The sequence below is a fragment of the Octodon degus genome, unplaced genomic scaffold (assembly GCF_000260255.1).
Source record: "Octodon degus isolate 3935 unplaced genomic scaffold, OctDeg1.0 scaffold00048, whole genome shotgun sequence".
NCBI lineage: Eukaryota > Metazoa > Chordata > Mammalia > Rodentia > Octodontidae > Octodon > Octodon degus.
Window position 1 is genome coordinate 5,137,637 of NW_004524624.1, and position 18,672 is coordinate 5,156,308.

Genomic DNA, 18,672 nt, shown 5'->3' on the forward strand with positions numbered 1-18,672 from the left:
GGGATTGAACTCAGGCCCTTGCACTTGCCAGGGAAGTGCTTATTTTACTGAGCCATCTCCCTGGCCCCCGAGACCCTGTTTTAAGACAAAAAATAAAAAGGGCTGGGGATATAGCTCAGAGTGATGCCCCTGTGTTCAGTCTTCAATACAGAAAAACAAAACAAAATAAACACAAAGCAGGACCAACATGAGTCTACTGGGTTGCCTCACAATGGAGACAACCTACTGGTGTGTCCCTAGGTAGCCGCACTATCTGCATGTGAAGCACTGAGAGGGAGGCACTAGTTAGACTGGCATTACTACTGACATATCACCTGTCATCAGGAGCCCCTGCTTTATACATGGCCTCTGCTGCTTATAACCTACAGCACTGGAGCAGCCCACTTAGTTTTCCTGTTCTTCAAATATCTCATCTGGAAAACAATACCAAGTTCAAGTTTTCATATAAATTATCCTCTTCACTCTGTGCATAGCCTTTGTACTGGAAAGAACAGATCTGTGCTGATTTCTACTGTCTGGACTAGCACAGGGGCCAAACCTAACATTCCTTTCAAAGATGGAAAGTTTAGGGTACAAACGAAAAGGAAGAATAATAGAAATAGTATAGGAATGAATCAGTAGATCATGCGATGGGGAAAATCCAGAAAGATGCTCACAGAGAGATGACATGATCTCTCAGCTCAGCTCAGTTACACCACAGAGCTGAAGGAGTACAGCTGTGTGTTTAGACTGCTCCTACTTTTGAAACCTGAAACATTTTGAATGGAGGCCTGGGTAGCTCGCTGAGGAATGCCTCTGTTTAGGAACAGGAGAGGATGAGTAATGTGTGAGAGGCTGGACAGATGTCCAGGCCTACTGTTTTCAGCTCGAATCTTCCCCTAGCTCCAAGGGTAAAAAGCCCCAACTCCTTGATGTGGTCGCACAGCCCTTCTGAAGCCCCTGTCTGCACTTTCCTGCCTTATTCTCTGTTGGTGCTGGGGACTTTTCTCTAAGACCCTCTTTGCTGCCATTGTACCCAGAGTCCACGACCAGACCACATGGGTGCCAGATGTCTGCCTAGGTTTGTGCCTCATTGTGTGGTGCTCTCCTTAGGGAAATAAAATTAGGCTTTTAAAAATCTTGCAACTGCCTCTTTCAGGCACATGGGAGTCTGAGGTAGCATCTGCCTATTCTGAGTCCAGACAGCTTTAGTGTCAGTCTGCACTATGCTTTTTGTTCTATGGAACCACCTGGCCTTGTTTCAGCCTGCAAGCTGCTACATTTCTTTCAACCCCAGGGGCCTTTGCACATCCTTTGTCTGGAATTCTCTTCCCACCTATATCATACATCTTTCTAGCAAAACCTCTGACCTCCTTGATTAGATCCAAATGTTCCTCTTTTCCTGTGAGAGCCTGCCAAAGTACTAAAATATTTCCCGAATAAGTGGAGAGTGAATGGGTGAGTGATTCCTCTGGCAGTGACTTAGAGAACCTCCAAGGTCGAATGTGTGCCTGTTTATCAGGACCCCCAGGCCTCGCAGGAATGCCCCACCTAGTTAACGTCTGGTCTTACCTGGGTCCTAGAGGTGTAGCTATACCTGCTGATGTACCACCTAGGAAGGTCAGCAGCTGCTGTGCTGGAGAGCTAGGAAAGTCGTACAAAATGGGGTCATTGGGCTGGCCAATAGCTCAGCGGATTAAAGTGCCTGCAAGCAGGCACAGGGCCCTGGGGTTCCATCCCTGTGCTGGCCCAGCCTGGGGGACGTGGTGAGCCGGTAATTGAGACTGGGCATGGTGGTGCACACGTGTAATCCCAGCTCTTGGGAGGCTGTAAACAGGCAGATCACTACAACTCCAATCTAGTAGTGAGACCCTGAACACTCTGTAGGCCCTTCCCTAAAAAATACAAAAACAAACAAAAAGCAAAATGGGGTCATGGGCTGGATGTGGTGGCATTTGCTTGTAATCCCAGAACTCAGGAGGCTGAGGCAGGAGGATTGCTGAGTTCGAGGTCACCCTAGCCTCCATAGTGAGTTCAAAGCTAGCCTGAGCTGCATGGAAAAACTCTAAGAAAAAAGGGGGCTCCTAGATGCTGTGAAAGTCACACTTCAAAAAGGCTGTCTAGGTTATTATTATTATTATTATTATTATTCCGGGGATTGAACTCGGAACCTTGCACTTGGCAGGCAAGCGCTTATTCTACTGAGCTATCTCCCCAGCCCCAAAAAGCCTGTCTAGAAGGAAGAAGTTTGTTCTTGGTTGCATCAGTCTTAGAGAGGATCAGCTGCTTCCTACCAGAGCACTACATAGGCACTGGCTCTGATCTTTCCACTATGTTGTAGTCGCTGGGGACCCAATTACATATAGCTGAGTCAGCACTGACAAGAGACAGTCTCTATTTACAGAATCCAGTTCAGAGCTCCCTAGAAAGCCAGAAGACATACTTCCAGGGTATGGAATGCCTTGGGAAGCTGTTACACTATAGACGTCTTCGTGCTAACAATGGCTTTCTGCTGGACAACTAGGGTGGGGGAGCCAAGCGAGGATCCTTTCTCCACACAAAAGGAAGTTGAGCATTGAGGCCGAGCCGGAGCGAGGGTAGGGGTGGGGGCGGTAGTAGGCAGGAGATCAGGAGTGGGGTCTACGCTCCCTCCGCCAGCGCTTGCGCGTTGGGCTCGCGTTCCCAGCTCAACCCCGCCTTCAGCACCCGGGTTTTCAAATTTGAAACCAGCTTCTTTTCCCGCCCGAACTTGTTGACCAGCAGAGGGAGAAGGCAGGGCCGTGTGCCAGCCAATCATACCTCAGAAGCTCCTCGTCCCCGCCCAGAAGATGACGACAGCAACCCCAGGGAGGCAACCCACAAATGGGCGCCCGGCCGGTCCCGCCCCTACGGCGTTCAAGTGCTTGGCCGAGCCTGGACGCCCGGGAACAGCTTGAGCCCTATATCGTTGTTCTAAGTGTCCGGCACTCCTCACTCGCTGGAAACTGAGGCCCAAAGGCACCAAGGAACCGTCGGGGTTGCTAAATGAAGTGGGGAAGACACAGTAACCCCTAACTTGCGGGACCTCGCCAAGGAACCAAACCTGGAGCTGGCACCAGTACCTGGCCCAAGAGAGTCAGAGGCCGCCCCAGGAGAGCCGGCACCCGGAGGGTGGGCTGTGCTCCACTAGCGTTCCGAAGGGGCGGGGCCAAAGGCAGGGCGTTCCCGCGGGCGGGGCTGCTGTGGGCGGGGCCAGAGCCCTTATTTGTTGCCCTGTGTCAGTTACATTGTAACAAAAGTTGTACAGCCGCAGCGGTAGCCCGCACCGCAGGTCCACCAGCTGCCAGGTGTCGTCGACATGGAACACATGGCCAGCAACATCCAGGTCCTGCTACAAGCAGCCGAGTTCCTGGAGCGCCGCGAAAGAGGTGAGAAACAATCCTGGCAGGACTCCTGGGCGACCTCGCTGACACTCGCCTTGGCTCCCAACTTGAACGAAAGATTCATTGCTCTAGGACAGTTATTCCCGGGCTCTCCCACCCTGAACCCGAGAGGAATCTGTGGATAGTCGGCAGGGAGGGTTTGGGGGATGATTCTGGCGCCAAAACCTGACCATGTCCTGCAAGTGGCTTCTGCTAGGACGAGTCCAGTCCCTGCTTGACACTGGCCGGAACTCTCTCTGACAGAGGCGGAGCATGGCTATGCATCGCTGTGCCCGCACCACAGTCCAGGGCCCATCCACAGGAGGAAGAAGCGACCCCCACAAGCTCCTGGCGCGCTGGACAGTGGGCGGTGAGGAGGGACGAAGGTGGTGGTGGGCTGGGTGGGCGTTGTCCCTCATAGCCCCCTCCAGTGTCCATTTCCTTCGTTTTACCTCTTCTAGACCAGGTACCTCGCTCTGAGAGGCAATCATACCCCTTCAGCCATCTTGCCACACCTCAAACATGCACTTTTTTTTTTTTTTTTTTCATTTATGGACTACTTCTTGAGTGTCTTTGATGTGCCAGGAAGTGTGAATAAGACTGTTCTGGGTCTCACTTCACTCTCACACCTACACTCCATACATCACCGCCCCCTCTTCTTTTCTCGCAGTGCACCAACTCTTTGCTTGCTCTCCCATTTGAATGCCTTTCCCTCCAATATCCACTGTGGGAAACTTCTGTTTTATGCTCAGCTCAACTGTGACTTCTGTCCAGGAAGCCTTTGATGCCTGGTTGGCAGGGAAGCCCCATTTGGACCCTACAATCACCTGGGCAGGACTTTCAGCATTTGGTTCTTTGAGGTGTCTGATTTCCCTTCCCTTTTCCTGAGGGCTCTCATGCTTGAGGCCAGCACAAGGTCCTCACAGGTAGATTGTTTGGGGCAAATATCTATAGCCTTAAGGGGTCCTGGGTTAAAGGGCAAAGCCAATAGCTGACAACCCCTCACCCCATCCTTCCTGGTATTGGCAGATCTGTGCACAATGAGCTGGAGAAGCGCAGGTGAGTTCTACCCCAGCCCTGCAGCACCAAGTCCCAGGAGCCACCTCCCTTGGGCCCTCCCTTCTCAGCTACCCTCTGGCCTTCGAGCTGGGACTCGCACTGCCCTCCAGACCCTTCCCCCCAGGAGGGCCCAGCTGAAGCGGTGTCTAGAACAGCTGAAGCAGCAGATGCCCCTAGGGGCTGACTGTGCCCGATACACCACACTGAGCCTGCTTCGAAGAGCAAGGATGCATATCCAGGTGAGGGGGCCTTCCCTGCACCTGGCAGCTTGCCAGGCTGTGTGGAGGGATGTGGTGTGGAAGGCTTGGGTAGAACCAGGGAAAGAGCCATGTATAGACTATGTGACTTGGGAGAGGTCTTTGTACTGTTTCCAAAATTATGGAATGGGAAGAAAAGCAGAAAATAACTCAGAGGGTTGTTCTGAGGCTTCAGTGAATTCACCCTATAAATGTTCATTGTCGTTATTACTATTATTCTTAGATCTCAGCTCCTTGACCTTACACAAATCACTTTAGCCTGTCTCAACTTCCGTCTCCTTTTCGGTTTGGCAGGGAGAGGAGAGTTGTGGGAAAGGCTCTGTGATAAATCTTATGTAAGGGTCCCTTAAGTTGTAGCCGGTGGTCCCTATTCTCTTTCTCCTATCCTTTGAGGCTTCCTGTCCTAAGTTCTCTGTCCTGATGCTCTTCTAGGATGCAGTTACAGATATCAGAAAGGGAAAGGACGGTGAAGAGCCAGCTTTAGCTGACATGGTGATGCATGCTGAACAATCAGTTGGGATTACACTTATATGGTGTAACTGCAGCACTCTGGGAGGCTGTGGCAGGACAAGTTCCAGCCCAACTTGGGCAATTTAGTAATTTAGTGAGACTGTCTCAAAATACAAAAGGGGGGAGGGGCTAGGGATTTATTTAGGTCAAAGCAAAGATGCTAGGTTCAATCCCCAGTACTGAAAGGGGGGTTGGAAGGAAAGGAGGGAAAGAAACAAGAAAAGGGGGGTGGGGGAAAGCTACCCTGCCCAGGGCTGCTGCAGCTGCATTGGTCGGCTATGCCCCCTGGTGGACAGGAATGGTTGTGCACAGTCAAAGGACCAGGCAGCTACAGCTATGTACACATTAGATGTGCTCTTGGAAACAATAAATTTTCCTGTTCTCCTGGCCTTTTGACAGGAGAAGAAAGAAGGCACAGCTGGGCTAAGGGGCAGGTGGCACAATTGATGAGAGGCAGCTTCAGGATCCAGGCCCAAGCTCCCTGATTTTCATTCTTTCCTTAAACAAATATTTATTGAGCACCTGCTCTGCGGCCCCACGTTAGGTACTGAAGGCCATAGCAGGGACAGATTCATATCCCTTCCAGCAAAATAAATCATGGCTGTGGGAAGCATTTGCTTCTTATAGATGCCTGCTGTCAGTCTGCGGCTGAATACTCTGGCTGGCAAAGGAAGCTTGCCAGGCCTGGTTCTCAGATGGATGACATGTATTCCTCAGGCACTGGCTAGCCCAAGGGCCACGTCTGAGGATCACTCCTAGAAGCCCCATTACTCTTCTGGACATGGCTGTGCTTTCTGTTTGGCTCCTACTGAGTTGTCTTCCACTCTGCCCAGAATGACCCCTTTGCTCTGCACAGATCTGGCCAGGTCCAGCTCCTCCTGAAAACCCCGAAAGGACACAGCCTCAGCCTCTCTCTGTGAAACTCATTTCTCTCCAACCCAGGGCTTATCACTTAACCCCCTCCCTGCCAACACACAGGAAAAGCTCAACTCTCCATGCTTCTCTGGCTCCCTCTTGGTAGCTCTTATTCCTTGTCCAAGTGCCACCTCAGCCCATTGTTCCCTTCTTGAATAAATGAGTGCAGCCGTTTGCCTACTGAGGGCTATGCGTGGGAATGCTCAAGGACTGTCCAGATCCTAAACTTGAGGTGTAGCAAAGCATGGGGAAGGATAAGGGATGGAACCTCAGGGCTCCTGGGAAGAACTCTGTTAGGAGTTACAAATTGCTAGCCTTTGTTTAGTCTAGTTTTCTAACAGTGTGAATTAGTTGGTAGCACTGACATCTGACAGGAAAAAAATCTGGCTTTCTAGCTTCCCTTAAAGAAATGGGGAGATCTGGCAGTTGCCATGTGGCAGTACCTGACTGGTTTCTGAAGATGGCGGTTTCTGTGGGACACAGTATGCAGCTGCAGGGTACCTCATTCCCAGTCTTTATGGCCATTGTACCCCATTTAATTTTATTACTTGACTAAAATCTGAGGGCATTTGAGATTGCATAATCCCCCATGCTGTGCCCATTTAGACACGTTATCTACGGGTCAGCTTCCCAGAGGACCTGGAGCCACTCCCAGGGGTCCTGACACAGTGGCTTGTCTGATAGTTGCACCTGATGTGGCAATGGAGTGAGGCCTGAAGCCCAACCTGCTGACCCCAGCCCCTCCTCTTATGGGTTCTGCAGAAATTGGAGGAGCAGGAGCAACGGGCCTGCTGGCTCAAAGAGAAGCTGCGCAGCAAACAACAGAGCCTGCAGCGGCAGCTGGAGCACCTCCAGGGGCTGCCAGGGCTGGGAGAACGGGAGCGGCTGCGGGCTGATAGCCTGGACTCCTCTGGGCTCTCCTCTGAACGCTCTGACTCTGACCAAGGTGAGTGCCCCAAAACCCAAGGGCTTGAGGGGTATGTGGGCAGGCTACGGTTCCTAACTGGCCCCTTCCTGTACAGAGGAACTGGAAGTAGATGTGGAGAGCCTGGTGTTTGGGGGTGAAGCAGAGCTGCTGCAGAGCTTCAGCGCAGGCCAGGAGCACAGCTACTCGCATAATCCTGGCACTTGGCTATGATGCTCACTGCCCCGACTGCCCACCACTCACACTGGGCTGATCCCGCCAAGCAGGATCCCTCCCCAAGCCTTGGGGGCTGCTCGGAGTCAATTATCTATTGGGATGGACTGAAAGGACACTCTTTATGGGAACAGGTACTCCCTGGACTTTGCTGCTGGCTACCAGGTGGCCCCTCCTGTGTGGGTGGGGGAGGTATATGGGATACCCCAGAGCCCCAAAGGGTAGGCAGCTTGGGCCTTCCAGACATTAAGGTAGCACTTGCTTGTGCTGCTCCCACAGGGTCAGGAGCTTCTCAGACCCTCATGTGCTTTCCCAGACAAGGCCCCTGGCCTTCACCCCATATATACTGTACAGTATTTTCATTAAAAGCCTCTTTCGTAACTTCCCATCCATGGTCTTGCCTGATGAAAACAGGAAGTCCAGCCACAACTGGGAAAGAGGAAGATCAGCAGCCGCCACCAAAACCAACTATGCCAGGGAGTACATTTAATCCTCAGAACTCAGGCTGTTTTCTCTTTGATGGTGACAACACTGAGGCAAACTTGATGTGATCTGCCTGAGGTTCCAAACCAAGAAGCAGGAGTCTAGATCCAAACCAAAGCCTCCACTCCAGAACTTGGGCTGATTGAATTCAACAAGTATTTATTGAGTGCCTATTATGTGCTAGGTATTGTTCCAGGTACTTGGGTCACAGAGAACAAAGAGCCCTGCATTCTGCTAGTGAACCTAGGCAAATCTCCGCACCTCTCTGCACCTGTTGGCAGCTGCCCAACAGGGGAATAAGCAGGATGGGCTTGGACATGGATACTGTGGTGTACTGCAGAAATGACAGGCTACCTGCCCAACCCTCCACCCAGACAGCAAGGAGGGCTACAAGTTGATTTTTAATAATAAAGTACAGCGGGGAGAGTGTGGAGGGAGCGGTGCCATGATGGCTGGTGACCTGTGGCGGTGCTGGTGGCAGGGCCCACACCAGCTATACAAACTGCTGCTGCTGCTGCTGCTGCTGCTGCTGCTGCTGCTGCTGCTGCTGCTGCTGCTTGGTGGCAGCCTTGTTGGCAAGGTCCTTCGCTTTCTCTGTAGCTGCCAGTGCTGTCTCCTTTGCCTTCTCCTTGGCTTCCTTGGCTGTCTCCACCAGTGTTTTGGAAGGGGCCTCGCCTGCAGTAAAGGGCAGGAGGCTAGCTTCAGATGATACCTACAAGACCCATCTAATCACTGCCCCTACCAGGCAGTCACTTCGTATAGGCTAGGCCCCTTTGGGAAGGTGGCATGTGTAATCCCCTACCCCTTTCACATAAGGAATCCCAGGCTCATAGAAGGACTGGTCCTGATTCTACGCTGATGAGATAAGCTTACCTTGTAGCTTGGCCAAAATGTATTCAAAACCCTTCATAGTCTTGGTCACATTACTTTTGAACCGGGCAAGGCCAAATTCCTGGCAAAAGATTGAGGAGGGGAAGGATTGGGAGCTGTCTAGTGACCCCCTACTCCAGCCTTAATGCCCAAAACTCTGGGCCCTACAGCTGTAGCTACACTACAACATGCTCACCTGGACAGCTCTGGAGACGCCAAATAAGCTAGAGGAGACCCAGGCTTCCCGACGGATTTCAGTCCAGCCACTGTTGTCCGAGTTCACACAGTAAACACATCGTTCCTCCACCACCTGTGCAGGGAGCCAGGCCAAGCACGATGCTGGGGTGTCTTCTACTCTGCCAACTTACACACAGAACTGATCCTATCTCTTTGCTATGCTGCTCAGGCTGGCTCCAGATTCCTTACCTCAGCCTCCACAGTAACAGGCATGCAGCCCTGCACCTAGCTGGTCCTGTGCCTTCTTTTCCAAGTGGAAATAATGAAAACCTATTCCTTCCTATCATATCTGCAAATAGCACTTAAAAGGCAGAAGAAAAAGCATTCTGTCCTCTATAAAAGTCTTTCTTCTGACCTTTAAAATCAGAAGGACATGGTCTATTGGGATGAGCAGTGGGCTGACAGACCCTAGGCTTTGTTTTGGCTGCTGGGTCCACATGTAGTATTTTCAGTGTGCCTTCTAGCCACTGCAGTTCTGGAGCTTTCTGATGGTGTCAGGAAAAAGATGTCTGATAACCATCATACCTCTTATCAGAGAGGACAAAGTAGATGGCTACTTCCCAAATGCTTCTACTTCCCACAAATGGATCACCATTCAAGGAGAGTTAGTATCCTCATGTAGTAATCACACATGATGTTGTATAGCACCAGAGGAAGGTAATACTCTGTGACCTTGTAGAATATATTCACTCTGTGAATCTTTTTATCTTTGCACAATGAATACTACCCACCTCTCAAAGTTAGGAGGAAAAACTGAAAGAGAATTCCTTGAAAGCCTCAAGAGTACTCACGTGCAAGAAGGTGTTCTATTAATGACATTTTATTTATTTTTTTAGTCTTTTTGAGACAGGGTCTCGGTATGCAGCTCAGGCTGGCTGTGAGCTCACTTTGTAGTCCAGGCTAATCTCAAACTCACAACAATCCTCCTACCTCAGCCTTCCAAGTGCTGGGATTACAGATGTGTGTCACCATGTCTGGCATATTAATAACATTTAAACTATAGGTATAGCCAGGGGTTCAAGGTCAGCCTGGGCTACATAGCAAGACCCTGTCTCAAAAAACCATAGCTATTTAAGATTTTCTTTGCTTTTGGAGGCGAGATGAGTAGAGGGAACTGGACCTAGTGCATTCTGCTAGCAAAAAATTGTAAGACAGGGTCTTGCTAAGTTGTATAGGCTGAACTCCATATTTCTGCCTCAGCCTCCCAAAATCTGAGATTACAGGTATATACCACAAAGCCTGGCTTCAAGAGTTAGTTTGTCCCCGCCCAGCACTGATCTACTTTTTGTTTGGAGCAACAACTCTGATCCACCCCCACCCCACCCCAACACACACTAAACTGCTAAATGCCCAGGCTGGGCTTGAATTTGCAATACTCCTAACTCAGACTCCCAAAATGTTGGGATCACAAGCATACACCACTAGCTTCAGGCTTTTCAAAATAAAAAGGGAACAAATCCAGGTAGAACACTGTGCTACATTCCTTTTAGTGAAACAGAAGAGTGTGGAACTCGAAGTAAAAAGGGCAAGGGGCCTAAAACTTCAACTCCTGGGGCATGTCTAAAGCACCTGATGGCTTTATGGATTCTCATCTGAAAACCTCTACCTCCCTCTCAGCATCACTCCTGTGTTCCAAACCTCTACATGTGCTACACATTAGGAGTACTTTGTGCCTAGTATCTGCAACAACTCTGTAAAATGGGTAACCATTCTCCACTGTATGAGTGAAGGAACAGGTGCAGAGAGGCTGACTAGCTCTAACAAAGATAATCTCAGGTTGCACCCTGGAGCCCCAGTTCCCAGTAATTCAGAACCATCTCAGGCCAAAGAACTCTAGTTGCATAACTGAAAAACAATCTACTTCTTTTGGGGGAGGCAAGGTCTTACCATCAGCCGGGCATGGTTGATGTTCCAGGTGAAGGTAGTCATGGTCTGATTCTGTGGGTCCACTATAGAGTCCTCCAGGATGTACACCGAGTGAGCAACATTGGCAGGAAACAATCGCTCTGCCCAGCGAGGCATCCTGTTGGTCTTGGTCAGGAGTCTCCGAGACAGGAGCTTCTGGTCAGGGGTCACCTCCCGGTGTACTATGTCTTCCGTCAAGACATGTTTGCTGCAGGTGTCAGAGTTAAGGGGACTCTCAGAAGCCTGCCCCTGACAGACTGCCTAGTGGAGTTTTCAATATGGAGTCTCCAGGCCATGTCTTCCTGCAATCTTTCTGAGTGATCCGTGCCATATATGATTCAGAATTAGGTAGTCTGAACCTATCCCAGGGTAAATTCCAATTCCTGACTCCTCCCTGATATAAATTCTTGAGTCTTCCAGCTGGAACAGATCTCACGACTTATTACACTACTGGAGAGCGCCACCGGCAGACGAGTAGGCAAATACCCGGATTTCCAACCCCAAGATCACTCTCAACTCACGTGCCCCCGCCTCTTCTGTCTGGCACCTGTGACTGGGGCCTCAAGTAAATAATCACCAACTCCTAGAAAGTCCGACTCCCCCAACAAGGTCTTCGTATTCTCAAGACGGCAACGGTTCCGGATATCCCCAAGGTCGGACAAGAAATCGTGTCCTTCCTTGTTTCATTACTCAGGGGCGACCTGCACTTTGATCTTCAAATAGCTAAGTGGTGAGTTTGGTCTCTCCAGGGTCACTTACCTGTAGGGATTCGGGTATCGCTGCCAGAAGGCAGTGAACACTTGGTCCCAAGAACTTCGGAGCACGCTCTGGCCCAGGAAATACTTTACCATTGTCACGGCTTAGGTGAGCTCAGTAACAGTGCAGCATCAGGGGAGAAGAAGCCGGAAGGCAGGCAGAGACCGGGCCAGGCTGGGCTCGGCGCACGCCCGCCAGGTACGCACTTCAGTCACGGACTCGCCGCGCCCAAGTCACTGCTGCCGCCATGAGGGGAGAGTACAGCCGCGCGACACTTCCGGCGCGGCAGTACCGTGTACATCGCTTCCGGCGCCTCGCGTCACGTGACCGGGAGCCCCGCCCTCTCGCCCCCGCCTGCGGGAGTCGCGGCGCTGCGGATTGGAGCAGTCTTGTTGGGGACCCCAGGTTCGGTTGGGAATCCAGAGGCCGGAGCAGAGTCTAAGCCCGGCGGGCGAGCAGGTGAACGGGAGGGTGAGTGACTAACGAAGAGTTCACGGCGGCGCGCGGCGCCGTGGAGGGTGTTGGCGGCGCGCTCCCAGGCCGCCCAGTTCTTGGGCTCTTGGAAGGATAATCGGCGCTCGTAGCCAAAGACCTAGGGCAGACAGGCGCTGCCCAGGCGCTGCGGGTCGGGGCCTGAGGCTTGGGCGCTGCCTGGGCCGAGCGGACCCTGACGCGCGTGAAGCAGCCCAGGGAGCATGAGTGGGCAGCGCGTGGACGTCAAGGTGGTAATGCTGGGTAAGGAGAACGTGGGCAAGACAAGCCTGGTGGAACGATACGTGCACGACCGCTTCCTGGTGGGGCCCTACCAAAATGTGAGTTGTAACCCCCCCGGGGGGGCACTAATGGGAGAGGGCCAGTCTGCACCTCCGCCCCTAATTTCTTCTCTCTCGTTGCAGACCATTGGGGCTGCCTTCGTGGCTAAAGTGATGACCGTAGGAGACCGGACAGTGACTTTGGGTATTTGGGTAAGTCCCCTGAATATCTGGTCTTGAGGAAACCCACTCCTACTTGTTAGGCTTAGGTCCTATTACTGACTGGTGGTTTCATAGAGGCCATTTCTCATCTGGATAATGGGAGTCTGAAGAACATAGTCTTAATTTGCAGTCTTGAGAAGTAGCTCAGTCAGTAACTTAGGCAAAAGCTAACCCTCTTCCTGCCTTTCAGGACACTGCAGGCTCTGAGCGCTATGAAGCCATGAGCAGAATCTACTACAGGGGTGCCAAGGCTGCCATCGTCTGCTATGGTAAGGTGTTTTGGTGTGTTCAAGTGAGAGGTTGGTGCTAGCCTGCCTCAGAAAATAGCTCCTGATCCTTGGTTGTGTATCTTTCATGTCGGATACCAAGACCTCACAGACAGTAGTAGCTTTGAAAGAGCAAAGTTCTGGGTAAAGGAGCTGCAAAGCCTAGAAGAGGTAGGTGGTCAGACCTTGATACACTGTGTGTTGGCGGGGGATGCTCTGTGGTTTTGTAAAGGTGATCCTGGCCTTGTTCTTTGCCCTAGGGCTGTCAAATCTACCTGTGTGGCACAAAGAGTGACCTGCTGGAGGAGGACCGGCGGCGCCGACGTGTAGACTTCCATGATGTTCAGGATTATGCCGACAGTACCTACTCAACCCAGGGCAAGGGGTGGGGGTTGGGGGAACTGCTGGGTGGGTTTCAGGAAATAGGGGTTACCTTGGCAAAGTGTGCTAGGAGTTTTCTCATATTTGTGAGCCTGTGGGGTCCAAGGCATTCCTTGAACTGTCAACCTTCCCCTTTGTTGACCTGATTCTGTTATGAAGCCTTAGTCATTTTTCTTTGCAGATATCAAAGCTCGGCTCTTTGAAACATCTAGCAAGACAGGCCAGAGTGTGGGTGAGTATGTCCTGAGGCCTCACAGTAGGAATAGGCAGAGGCACCCGAGAAAGCAGGAGAACCCATTGGGCTGGGTCACTGGGAGATCCCAAGGCTGCTGGTATCAGACCCTCATTGATCATCCATTTCCTGCCAGACGAGCTCTTCCAGAAAGTGGCAGATGATTATGTCAGTGTGGCTGCCTTCCAGGTGATGACAGGTGTGTACTTCCTCATCCTTTATAGACTTTTGTAAGTTCTTCTGCCTCTAAACCCTCTTCATTTGGAGTTATCTGATTCCAACACAGTGGTGCTGAGCTGCCACCTTCTCTTTGACAGAGGACAAGGGCGTGGACCTGGGCCAGAAGGCAAACCCCTACTTCTACAGCTGTTGTCATCACTGAGGCACCACTCATCTGACGTTGGGGAATTAAAGGAATTCCCTAGAAGGGTTGGGCCCAACTCTTGTCTGGGATTGGGTGTTCAAATGTCTGAGCTACCCCAGGTCCCCAGAGGTGCCACTGCCTGTGCTGGCCCATGGAATGGAGGCAGCATTGGGTTGACTCTGGTCTGGGCATTAGGAGGGTTAAGGGCTGATTTCAATCTCAGGATTCTGTCCTGGACAGCACTTTGTCTACAGGTTCTTTAAGTGGCTTCTGATCTGTAAATAAAAACAGTGCACTATGAATTACTCAGCCCTTTCCCTGCTGTGTGGACTGAGTGCCAAGACACCAAGTTCTGGGCCTTTGTGGCTTGGCCTCTTCCTATTTAACAATCTTTCCATTCTTTGTTTTCCTTTGGAAATCAAATTTTTTCTCAGGTTTATCAACATATTGGAGAAACAATGGGCTTTATTTTCTGGTTCTAGGTTTGGAAGCCAGGGCCTTGTACATGCTAAGCAAATGTTCTTATCACTGAGCTATGTCTCCTAGCCTTTTTTTTTTTTTTGTGGGGTAGAGAAAGTCAGAGGGTGGGGATAGGGCTGTGCAAAGCTTGCAATTCCTTCTAGGCACAGAGAAAAGCAAGAGAGTACTTAAATTGTACTTGGAAATTAAAACAGAAAGGGACCAGGCATTCCTGTTAATATTTAAGACAGTTGGTCTGGCTAGCACTGCTGTTTATCATGGGCCCATGGGTCAAACCCATGATCAGATCTGAGCCTCCCAGTGACATCTGAAATGTGATTTAATGGTAGGGAAAACAGCAAAATGCAAAGGTTTTATGGATCTACATTCATATCCATTCAAACTACTAATACAGAAAAGTGACTTAACACTTGAGTTATTTAGCTTTAAATGATTTATACCCAACCACTGTCAAGATCCTAAGTGAGCCAAGCATGGTGCCACATGCATGTGTCCTGGGGAGGCTGAGGGCAAGATGCCAAGTCTAAGGTCAAACTGGTCACCGTAGACTCCATCTGGAGGATGGGAAAGGCTCAGTGGGGATGTAACTCATTAGCAGAACACTTGCTTATTAGCATTTCCGTCTCCAGCACTAAAAAAAAAAAAAAAAAAAGCCCCAAAGCCCTATCCAAGAGTAACTTCAGTACTAAGTGCCTTTACCATGCTCTTACCTTAAAGGCTTTTTGCTGAAACACTAGTGTTCAGGGCCGGCGGGAGATGCACTCCCAAGGTCCCCCCAAAATATTAGGCTTTGAAGGTCCTCATATTTCTAAAGGTTCAGATGTTACTGTAAACAGGGTAGTGTTTCCTGTTCATCCAAAGGGAAATGCAAGGGGCCAGGGAGATGGCTCAGTAGGATAAGCTCTTGATTGACAAAAGGAAATGCAGCCCTTTATATTCTATGGGCCTCACCTTCCATCCTATCCTTTGCCCTAGCTTTCCTGCCTCTGAAGTAAACAATGTCATACTCAACACTCAAAGAACTTTGGTTCCGCTTCTCTTTTTCAAACCAATTCCTCAAAATACTCTTCCTTCTTGAGTGACAGAAGCTTCCTGTGGAGGAGACTGAAACTGACACTAGCCACTCTAAACTGGAGGTTAAGATGTTAGGCAGCTGTAGCACCTGGGAGGAAACCAATGTTACTCCTACTGGGGAAGTGCTTGGCCAAAGGCCTTAGCTCTACTATGTCCCCCAAAGGGAGCTCTTCCTGGGATGGTTCTGTGATTCTCAGTCCAGTCTGTCTTGTTAGGCTACACCTTCCCATGGATAATATTTAAAAAAAAAAAACCACAGGGCAAGGGCTATAAGAGTAAAGTTAAACTTTACTTTACAGTATTATTTTTATATATACAAAGAATTACAGTACATGTTTATGGGGATTCCTAGCACAGGGTTCCCCTCTTTTTCACTAGGAGTTTCACTTCCAGCTGACAGTCTGAGGTGACAGGACAAGGTGGGGGAGGCAACAGTGATGGGCCTTGGCTGGATCCCCTGCCCCTCCCCTCTCTTAAAAATATAAAAACAGATCTCTCATGTCAGCTTGTTTCTTTTGCAAAGACCTACAAAGCTGCTCTTCCACAAGCTCCTGTGTGTTGCACTCACCACTTTCCACGCACTTACATACACACACAGGCAGCACCACCTCAAGCTGGGAGACTACCTGCTCCACCTACCCTGGAGCATAATGTACCAGGACTGTTCATTTGTGCTCTACTCCCTATGTTTGCTTGTCCATGGAGCTTTACTGCGCCCCATGTTGCTGTTCCAGAGCCCCTAATAGCCTGATATCATAGTCATGAGAAGGCAACTCTAGGGAAAGGACCACAGAAGAATTTATTATGTACTGTTCTGCTTATGCTGGCAAGAAACATTCTGAGTCTGTAGATTGCTAAGTAAACTCTTCATTTTCTTAAGAAGTATTACCCTTAAAATCTTCATAAGCAACAAAGATGCTTTCATGAGAGTAGAAGAGGTAGAGGGGCAGAAGGTATTGGAGGGAGACCCAGAGCTCTCTACCAGCCTATTTCTGGTGGTGTGGATAGAGGCTCTGCACAAAGTGACCCCCAGGTCTAAAAATCCGTGACCACCTTTAACCTAGTTCTAGGATTTCTTCCACCTCTGGATTGCATGGGACCACTCCAGGGTTGGGTACAGGCTTCAATGAGGTGCTACTTTCTTGTATGAAATCTCTTTCCTTCCAAATAGGAACCCAACTTTCTCAAGTAACCAGTCCCTCAAACCTTGGCAGTGTGTATTTATATAATGAAATTAGCACCATCATTATGTGTGTGTACACAAAACAATTATTTCAATTTATCCTGCAGCAACTCCTGGCCCTGTTGTACTGGCCTAGGATGTTCAGCTGAGAGCTAAATGGCCACAGGCAAACAGAGCTCCCAGAGCAGTTACCTAGCTCTAAATGATTGGAATGTCTTAACACATGAAAAGTCAAATGTTACTCAGCAGGAAAAAGGACTGAGGTAATGCCTTTCCTGCCATGGTCTTGGAGGTTAGGCCACTGGGCCCTCTGACCTGTGACAAACCCTAAGAGGCTGACAATGTCCAAAGTCTTAGGAGAAAACCTTTGTATAGGAGCTACTAGTAAAACCTATCAAATTTAATGCTCTCGATTGTTTTGCACATGGACCAGCACTCCTTCCTGCCTGATAGTTCTCACAAGGCAACATCAAAATACAACTTGGGACTCCAGTTTCATAAGCATATGGTGCCACAAGATTACTAGTATACCTCATACCTTGACTGTAGTGTAGGGTGGGCAATTTCAAGAATAATTCTTTTAATCAATGTCAAAAAGATGAATTTGGCTCAGAAGATAATCAACAGTGATTTAAGTAATCCCAAACTGAGTAACTAGAAAAAAGCAGGTATCTAAAATCATAGATGCTTTTGTGGCAATGACAGCTGTTTTATATTAGAATAAGTTAGTTCCAGCAGGAGAAACATGAGACTCTGAATACAAATTCTATCAGTTTCCATAATTTTTTCTGATTTATCAGGATTCAGAGAGGTATTAATTTTTTTAGCTACCTATGGAGCATTTCCATCTTTGGCTTGCCCCTCAGAAAGGCTTCTGGGAAACTGGCTCATAAGCAGACTCTCTTGAGAACTTAATCTCCAAGTATTGAGCCAAATACCAGACAATAAAATACCACCCCGCACATCTATCAGAAGTTTCTAAAGTAAAAGATTTACTGCCAGTCCACACACTCCTTTGAAGGTCTCACTGCAGGCTTCAGGAGAAGTCTGAAAAGGCTGCTGGGTCATCCTCTCCCCACCTCCATATGTGAATCATTTCCCAGCAGCTGTGCTGACTGCTTCTAACTGGATAGTGACTGCTTCCATGTTATTACAGTGGGCCCAATGGCTTGACTTTCTAATTTCCATTCAACACCCTGAGTCTGGTTCTGGAGAGCAACCTGGTTGTCACTGCATTGAAAGAACTGTCGCCCAAAACCAAATACATAGCTCAGAAGTTTTCCTAGGCAAGTCTGGAACAAAGCCTCTAGTGAATGGTAAAGAATGGAAAAAAACAAATCAAAACCAAAAAGTGGCCAATTGCAGCCCCCTGTCCTTCACTCCCTCCTGATCTGTGAGACATTTCTAGATTGCTGTCAAAATCAATCACCTATCATAGCCTATTACAGAACAAGCTAGTTGAGAATTAAAACTTTACATAGCCTGCATGCCCACCCCCCAAAAAAATTCACAGTTTATTTCATGAAACAAAGCTAATAAGATAACTGAACACACAACATAGTGAAGGGAGATTTTGACAGTGCAGTGCAGATTTTTTATCACAACTACAGATGACAGGAGAGCAAAGGGCACATAGGACTGGCACCAAGCAACCTACTCACAACCTAAAAGGTTAGGGAAGGGGCCTACTAGCTGCAGTTATATACTTATTCCACACATGATAAATACTTAATATAGTGAACTTTAATGTTCTGGGTAATTTCTTTAAAAATATCTTTCATGGTTTAAAATTCTTTTAAAAGAAAATAAGATGCTTTATATATTTCTCTTCCTTTTAAACAGCTTTTCTGATGATGTGGAAGAGAGGATAAAAAGGGTGAAATGGAAGAACCAGGCAGGTAGAAATCACAGAACAGATTCTGAGGTCTCAGTGAAATGCAGGGATAGCCTTTAAACTCAGGACAGCCCTGCCCAGCCTTGACCCTATGCCTAAGTTCAAGTATCTCAGCCCCACAGATTAGGCTTTGGGAAATAAAAGCCTTTTCTGTTTCAATCTTTATATAAAGCGCAAATGCTTCTATAACTACTGTTCCTTCCCCCCTGGAAGTGATGTAATCTTAGTAGGAACTTAAGAGAAAGTTGGGACAAGATACAGAATCCTGTTGAGAATGTAAAAGCAGTACCTGACACAATGGTCAGAAGACACTA

The 18,672-nt window shown here is 49.1% G+C and overlaps 3 protein-coding genes across 3 annotated transcripts; 2 read left to right on the forward strand and 1 right to left on the reverse strand.

Moving 5' to 3' along the window:
* The first annotated feature begins 3,252 nt into the window (after positions 1–3,252).
* Positions 3,253–7,588, forward strand: Mxd3 (MAX dimerization protein 3). Its single transcript, XM_004632278.3, has 6 exons — positions 3,253–3,386; positions 3,645–3,750; positions 4,410–4,439; positions 4,564–4,678; positions 6,884–7,067; positions 7,144–7,588. Exons 1-6 carry the CDS (start codon positions 3,317–3,319, stop codon positions 7,257–7,259), a joined length of 621 nt encoding a protein of 206 aa, XP_004632335.1. The 5' UTR covers positions 3,253–3,316; the 3' UTR covers positions 7,260–7,588.
* A 397-nt stretch (positions 7,589–7,985) lies between these two features.
* Positions 7,986–11,776, reverse strand: Prelid1 (PRELI domain containing 1). Its single transcript, XM_023716381.1, has 6 exons — positions 11,514–11,776; positions 10,737–10,962; positions 8,809–8,922; positions 8,616–8,694; positions 8,282–8,417; positions 7,986–8,013 (listed from the first exon to the last, which is right to left on the reverse strand). The coding sequence occupies exons 1-6, from the start codon at positions 11,603–11,605 to the stop codon at positions 7,986–7,988; spliced, it is 675 nt and encodes a 224-aa protein (XP_023572149.1). The 5' UTR covers positions 11,606–11,776.
* An 80-nt stretch (positions 11,777–11,856) lies between these two features.
* On the forward strand, positions 11,857–14,033 carry Rab24 (RAB24, member RAS oncogene family). Its single transcript, XM_004632279.2, has 8 exons — positions 11,857–12,322; positions 12,407–12,475; positions 12,675–12,753; positions 12,854–12,921; positions 13,011–13,110; positions 13,313–13,363; positions 13,500–13,562; positions 13,681–14,033. Exons 1-8 carry the CDS (start codon positions 12,206–12,208, stop codon positions 13,743–13,745), a joined length of 612 nt encoding a protein of 203 aa, XP_004632336.1. The 5' UTR covers positions 11,857–12,205; the 3' UTR covers positions 13,746–14,033.
* The last annotated feature ends 4,639 nt before the right edge of the window (positions 14,034–18,672 follow it).